The sequence below is a fragment of the Eschrichtius robustus genome, chromosome 9 (genome assembly GCF_028021215.1).
Source record: "Eschrichtius robustus isolate mEscRob2 chromosome 9, mEscRob2.pri, whole genome shotgun sequence".
Classification (NCBI taxonomy): Eukaryota; Metazoa; Chordata; class Mammalia; order Artiodactyla; family Eschrichtiidae; genus Eschrichtius; species Eschrichtius robustus.
Window position 1 is genome coordinate 69,638,209 of NC_090832.1, and position 7,869 is coordinate 69,646,077.

Consider the following 7,869-nt stretch of genomic DNA (forward strand, 5'->3'; position numbering starts at 1 on the left):
CACTGGACCACCAGGGGATTCCCTGGGAAGCTGTTCTTTAACTGAAGGATCGACTCATTTTGTTGACAGAATCCGACAAGGATTTTACCTATGTTCAGAGACAGGAATGAAATAACACAAGGGGACATATTAGGGATGTTTACCATCGTTTTTTTCTGGAGGGGGGGCGGTTCGTGTGTTTTTATTCTGCCTGTTCTCTCCCCATTCAGCTTATCTGTTTTCCCTCCCATCAGGGTTTCCTGCTGCGGGGCTCTTTCTCAGTCACTGTGAGTGTGGCCTAATCGAAGACAGAGGGGATGAAGTCCATCCTCGATGGCCTTGCCGATACCACCTTCCGAACCATCACCACAGACCTCCTCTACGTGGGTGCCAATGACATTCAGTACGAAGACATCAAAGGCGACATGGCATCCAAATTAGGGTACTTCCCGCAGAAATTTCCTTTAACTTCCTTCAGGGGGAGTCCCTTCCAAGAAAAGATGACTGCGGGAGACCACCCCCAGTTAGTCCCAGCAGACCAGGTGAACCTCACCGAGTTTTACAACAAGTCTCTGTCCTCCTACAAGGAGAACGACGAGAACATTCAGTGCGGGGAGAACTTTATGGACATGGAGTGCTTCATGATTCTGAACCCCAGCCAGCAGCTGGCCATCGCCGTGCTGTCCCTCACGCTGGGCACCTTTACGGTCCTGGAGAACCTGCTGGTGCTGTGCGTCATCCTGCACTCCCGCAGCCTCCGCTGTCGGCCCTCTTACCACTTCATCGGCAGCCTGGCCGTGGCGGACCTCCTGGGGAGTGTCATCTTCGTCTACAGCTTCGTCGACTTCCACGTGTTCCACCGCAAAGACAGCCCCAACGTGTTTCTGTTCAAACTGGGTGGGGTCACAGCCTCGTTCACGGCCTCCGTCGGCAGCCTGTTCCTCACGGCCATCGACAGGTACATATCTATTCACAGGCCCCTGGCCTATAAGAGGATCGTCACCCGGCCCAAGGCCGTGGTGGCGTTTTGCCTGATGTGGACCATCGCAATTGTGATCGCCGTGCTGCCTCTCCTGGGCTGGAACTGCAAGAAACTGCAATCCGCGTGCTCAGACATTTTCCCTCTCATCGACGAGACCTACCTGATGTTCTGGATCGGGGTCACCAGCGTGCTGCTGCTGTTCATCGTGTACGCCTACATGTACATCCTCTGGAAGGCGCATAGCCACGCCGTCCGCATGATCCAGCGCGGTACCCAGAAGAGCATCATCATCCACACGTCCGAGGACGGCAAGGTGCAGGTGACCCGGCCGGACCAAGCCCGCATGGACATTAGGCTGGCCAAGACCCTGGTCCTGATCCTGGTGGTTTTGATCATCTGCTGGGGCCCTCTGCTCGCGATCATGGTGTACGATGTCTTTGGGAAGATGAACAAGCTCATTAAGACAGTGTTTGCGTTCTGCAGCATGCTCTGCCTGCTGAATTCCACCGTGAACCCCATCATCTATGCTCTGCGGAGCAAGGACCTGAGACATGCTTTCCAGAGCATGTTCCCCTCGTGCGAAGGCACTGCGCAGCCTCTCGATAACAGCATGGGGGACTCGGACTGCCTGCACAAACACGCCAACAATGCAGCCAGCGTCCACAGGGCCGCGGAGAGCTGCATCAAGAGCACGGTCAAGATCGCCAAGGTGACCATGTCTGTGTCCACGGACACGTCTGCCGAGGCTCTGTGAGCCAGACGCGTCCCTGGCAGCACAGGAAAAGAAATTCTCTCTCTCTCTCTCTCTTTTTTTTAAAAGCTCAAAAACCCAGAAGAGTCTGTCGTCTCATCGGTTATATTTTTTTAAGTTGACCACGCTCAGTGAAAAGGTGATTGTCACCGTGATCAGTTTTCAGTTCTCTGACGTTTCCACAGTGTAGGTCCTCAAACTCAGTTCTCCGGGGGTTTACGGTGAAGAAAGCCTGTTGTTTAAGGGACTGGAAGGTCCTTCAAAGTCTCAGTGAAATAGGAGAGGACCTTTGGCTACACAAGTGGAAGCCCAAATACCCATAGAAAAAGGCCATCAAATGAGTAATGCCTTTGTAATCACAACTTTCATTATAATGTGAAATGTACTTGTCCGGAAGTAATCAAAGATGTCCATTTTTACAACAGTTATAGTACTAAAGTAGAGCTATTTTGTAAAATGTAGTGTGTCCTGTGAGATGTGTATCAGTGTTTACCATGTGTTATTTATATTTGTCTAGTCCAGCAAAACTGCAAGGTGGGCTTCTACAAGAACAACGGCACATAGGCAGTGGATATATGCCAATGAGACCACTTTTTAAAACATTATTGCCCATGATGTGACTTTAGAAACCTTAATATTTTTTTCAAATATCTCTATTTAAATTTGACATTGAAATAACCATAAAGGTTTATTTTTCTGTTAATCCAAGAAGAAGAATTTGAAGACTGTCCAAAGTCTTGAGAAGAATTCATTGACACTTAAAAATTTCTTAGTCCTGCATTTTCATACGAGGACTTGTATTATCTTCTGGACTATAGCTGTTCTGTTGGGTGATGGATTACAATCAGAACAGAAGAGAGACTGCATATTGACTTTGGCTGGCATCTCCGACTTTTGTTAGACTTTAGCTCTTACTGGACCTCTTAGGACAGCATGTGTCAATCTTAATGTATGTTGTTATCACTGTGCAATTGCTGTTTCCTTGAAGAGTATTGCATCCTTATATTCCAGGTTTAAGTAGATTTCATGCCTGGGTGGCCAAACAACAGTCTTCATTTTTTCTTAATTGAAAAGAAGTATTGTCTGGATCAGTAAAATTATACTGTGTGTGAGTGTGAATATAAATGTGTGTGTGTTTCTATCCTGTAACTGTTCTAGTAATGTCCTAAAGTGAGAAAACTGTGACCACGTGTAAGCTGTTCCCCTTGCTGCACTCTTGCACATGAATTCAGTTTCTAAAATTGAGTTCTTCCGGAAATCTAGTTGATAAAAATGCTGACCAGAAGCCTTCAGAACCCTCCCCCTTTGAAATTGGGTCAAGTAGTACTAAACTGACCTTTAGGTATTTCATAAGACCAGCGTTTAGCAAGGAATCATCTATAATGAACCTTCAGGTCAAGGTCTGTGTTTACAGTGTTCATGTCGGGAAATGTTTGGTTTCTGAGCACCTAATATTGATCAAGTCCATGGAGATGTTAAGTCATTATAAGGGAAGTAGCTCTAAAATAAAACCCTCCAGTGGTAACATATTTTAGTTGTGTGTGTAGGCAGCGTGATCCCAGTTTGAGCAGCACTATACTTTGCTCACTGCAGTGGGACTACCAGATCCGGCTTATGTGGTAAGAAGGCTTATCAGACAGTGGGTGAGACAGAAAAGGGCAGTGAGAAGCTGACACGCTCGTGATTAAGGCCTGGATGTCATATGGCTGCTTCTGTGCTTTGTGCAGATGCCCTTGGTGACAACCCAGCACCCAGCTTTGTCTGTATAGGTTTGAGCTCTTTAAAGAAGAGGCCACTCCTCTGTTCCTGATTAGCAAGAGGTGCTAAAGCATAAAGATGAGCATGGCTTGCTTTCTCCTTACGCCCCAGTTTCATACTCCTTAATGGTGCCATGGGTGCTCTGAATTAGGCCCTTTCCCAGTAAGCACTGATAATGCTTAAGAAGCCACCTGACTCTGACAAATTTTACTTACAAACTATCTTCTCCCTAAACAGATAAAGCATGGCTTTTGCAGGACCAGGAGGCCTGCATAGCCTGATGTAAAGCAGAGAGCTAGCATTTATCTGGTGATTGCTAGCTACGTGGTACCCAAGCAGCCTGATGGGGCAATGTCTTTTCTGGCAGTGTAAGGTTGAATGTGGCTTGTGGGCCAAGCTGAGATGCTTTTAATTGTCTGTACAGCTCGATTCTGCCCGCTGGTTCCTTTACTTTACCTCTCTGTGATATGCAGATGATATGCTCAGTGTGCTAGAGGATTAATAAGATCTCTTTAGAAGGAGAAAAGATTATTTATGAAAAAACTCACCAGGGTCTAGTTTCCATTGAAGAATTGCCACTCTTTTGTTCTAAATTACCCTGAAGATTAATCCACACATCTCAGAGCTCACTAGGCAGTACCAACGCTCTTCTCACAGCTATGAAGACCTGGTGAAGATGAAATTCTTGTTATTGGTAGAAAAATTCCAGGATTCATTTTTGAAACTGTATTTGTGTGTATGCAATGTAGATTTTATAGTGTGTTGTGCTTATAAGAGCTCAATCATATATAATAAATTAAGGGACAATGGGGCTGACAGCACTAAACTTGGTGCTTATTGATATTCTAAGAAATATCTGTGAAATATCATCATGTATGTGTTACACCTCCTTCATTTTAAAACATTTAAATGAGTCTGATTCACTCTGATACTTTTAATATCATTTCCTAACCCAAGTGACTCAAATGTTCTCCCCAATGAATATACTCATTAGAATGATTATTCAATAGTATCATTCATTAATTAGTCCCTTAATGAGACCCATTGATTTAAATATAATTTAGATTGCAGTAAGCTTTATAAGGTCTACCTTCAGAGTTATCTACTTTCCTCTGAGGCTGACATATGTGTCCCGATCATGCATTTCACCATCATACGTGTCTTTAGATAGAGCCAAATGCCAACCTGCTCAATTTCTTCAGAGTGATGATGAACCTTTCAATCCCAGACCAACAGTTTTATTTAGAAAAGGAGAGCTGTCTCCAAGAACCCCTAATTTTCCACTACGTATGAAATAAATGTAAAAGAAACACAGATCTGGAAGAAGCTACAGACATATGCCTACACTTGAGATGATTCCCAAGCCTCCCGTCACTCTGAGTCAGGTCTATGTGGCATTAAGTGGCATGGAATTTTGGCCGTCTAAACCCACATTGCAGGAGACAGGCCCAACCTCCAGATGAGAATTTGGGCCCTTGATGAGTGGCATTCTACTTACTGTCCTGTTGATTGATTTCTGCCATCCCATGTCTGTAAAAGAGACCACCAATATCATGAGCAAAATTAGATTTCTCACGTTCTAACTGTATATTTGTATGATATTTTAAAATCTCCTAAATGCTGGGCAATGGCTATTGACAATTGTCTTGCACTGGCCTTCTGATGAAATGTTAACAATGCCTATTGTAATATAGACAAAACATTTTATCTACTGGTTTGGGCTGAATGTATGCAAATAGGTTTTTAAAAGGTCAGATGTTTAAGCAGTGGCCTACAAATCAGTAATTTTCAGATAAGAGAGTTTCTTTACATTGCTGTGGCATCCTAAAAGCTATCTTCACGTAAACTTAGTGTACTAGGCCTGCTGAGGATCCAGAGTGCTCAAGAAAGGAAACCTTTCCTTGTAATAATATGAATTAAGATACCAGATGATCTGGATTCTTATTTCCAATGTTTCAAGTGGAAAACAAAGCTCTTTATTGTCTGTAAATCAAACATGATTACTTTTCCTCTTAGAAGAATATTGTATTGTTAGATGTTTGTTGAGCTGGTAACATCCTTGCAACCGCTGCAATATCTTTGTTAGTAATAAAACTTTGTACACGAGTACTAGTAAGATTGTTATTCAATGTAGCTTCAGTCATTAGATTACTATAGTGAAGTAGTACTAATGTAATATTTACAATGTATTAAGCCCACGCTATATTTTAGTTCAATGATGTAGTTAAATTGTTATTTATTCAAAGAGAAAACATCCCATCATGTCTATTGTCCAAAGTTACCTGGAATCAAATAAAGATTCTAGATTATCACAAAGAACATACAGTGTCTTTGAATTCTGCCTTATTTCACAGTCTGATGTTAAAACACTTGGGGTTTAAATTCTAAAAGATTGATTTGTTCCCCAAAATCAATGAAGACTATTTGAGAAATGGGTATAGATTGGATTAATATATTAATTTTTAACATAGGAAAAACATGCAAAAAGCCATCATTTACATAATAATGGACAAAAGCCTGCCATACCTTTTACATCATTATTTAATTAAAGCGTTTAATGATTTTGAAGTAAATTAAAGCAAATGTACTATTCTCAACGTATAAATTAAGTTGGAACATAGCAGACTTAGTAGAATATATAAATCTAAAGAATTTATAACATCATATATTTGGAACCATGTGAAAAAGATAATTACTTTTCCACTTAACTTATAAAAACATAAATTTTTATCTGAACAGTAAGAGAAAGTATTTTGAAATTTTTATAATGAAGTATCAATAAAAAAAGCATTACAATTACGTTTACACAGTATTACTGTCTGAAATAAAGTATGTTTGTAGTCAATTTTGAAAGAAGACTTTAAATTTTTCAAATGATGAATTGACAAATATTTGAAAATAGATTATCTTTATTTTTTTAATAGCTATAATTAAAACTCTTCATTCTTCTTCTTTTATTAAACATTGTAGTTAACTGCATGAGCTAAATGCTTCTAACAAAGAGCAAATGACATGTGTTCTTAATTCTTAAATTTTATACTGGGGTTTGAAGGGAATAAGATACTTATTTCAATATCTTCATAAGCATCTTGAAACTCAAAACTGATCCCAATCAGTAACACGTGTTGCCATCTATATTGAAATATACATTAAGAATGATGTAGAAACAGAAAGCCAATTGAGGTATGCAAGAAGCGCCACGGTATGCCCCCAGATGGTTCCAACTGGAAAAATTTCACCATCCTCTTTAGAATATTCTATGGTAAGTGTTTCTCCTGGTTTGAAGGTGATAACATGTGAAGTTCTTGGTACAGTCTTGGAATATAGAAGGTGAGCAATACACATTATCTTTGTTCTTCAACTCCTTGTCCCTGGAATGCTGGTAAGGGAAATTTGGAGTGTACATATCTGATTAGTTTAGGAGGTGATGAAATGTGCAGAATGGGTGGGTCTCTGAACATCTCAAAAATACAGGTTGGGCTACTTGTGAACTACTTCACAAGTTTCTGGGTAAGGCTGAGTAATGAATATAGAGGATTATAAGATATATAGTTCCCCGTGACGTACCCAAAGGGAAAGAGATTGACAGGAAGGAATGACAAATGGGATGAGTAATTAAAGTATACAGTTGCAGTCTTAGATTAAGAGCCAAATGAAATTCTGCGACTCCCCAGTACTAACTGCAGCACCTTATTCATTGCTTTGAACATGGATGTGCAAATATTTGTAGAGCAATGGAATAATTTTTCTTTTAACTCTAAGAAATTAGATGACTAATGCAGCACTTCAGTTGTTTATTTTAATAATAACAATAACAGAATTGTTCACATCTTTGGGTAAGCCTGATCCATTTGAAAATGTTTAAATGTTTACTACCTAGCACACAATCTTTTTGGCTAACGTCAGAATCATGACAGATGTCGAAGATACCCAGCTTTGACTGACAGAGGCAGCTATCGTGCTGGTGAGAACACTGGAGAAGAAATTATTAGACCCAGGATGTAGTTCTGGATCAGTCACTTTCTAGCTATTTGGCCTTGGACAAGCTACAACTCTGACTTGCTTTTCTCATCAGTAAAAATGCCAGTTCTGAAAATATCAGTAGCATCAGATGATGTAAAGTGTTTTGAAGAGCTTTGAAAACTATGAAGGGCTACACCAATGTAAGTATTGGAATTAACCCGTGTTCAAATAATTCATTTTATCTTATTCAGCCAATGTCTATACCAGTCCTTTAGCTCAGGGGTCCCCAACCCCCAGGCAGCGGACCGCTACCGGTCCGCGGCCTGTTAGGAACCGGGCCGCACAGCAGGAGGTGAGTGGCGGGGGGGGCGAGCGAGCGAGCCAAGGTTCATCTGCTGCTCTCCATCGCTCCCAATCATCGCATTACCGCCTAAAG

The 7,869-nt window shown here is 41.3% G+C and overlaps 1 protein-coding gene across 1 annotated transcript; it reads left to right on the forward strand.

The window, feature by feature from the left end:
- Positions 1 to 296: 296 nt before the first annotated feature.
- On the forward strand, positions 297 to 1,715 carry CNR1 (cannabinoid receptor 1). The gene is made up of 2 exons (XM_068551319.1): positions 297 to 382; positions 458 to 1,715. Exons 1-2 carry the CDS (start codon positions 297 to 299, stop codon positions 1,713 to 1,715), a joined length of 1,344 nt encoding a protein of 447 aa, XP_068407420.1.
- The last annotated feature ends 6,154 nt before the right edge of the window (positions 1,716 to 7,869 follow it).

Bases quoted from the DNA above. Each gene is read 5' to 3' on its own strand.
- CNR1 (XM_068551319.1), top strand. From the start codon at position 297: ATGAAGTCCATCCTCGATGGCCTTGCCGATACCACCTTCCGAACCATC. The intron at 383-457 runs GTACGAAGACAT...AACTTCCTTCAG, and splicing joins GTGGGTGCCAATGACATTCA to GGGGAGTCCCTTCCAAGAAA.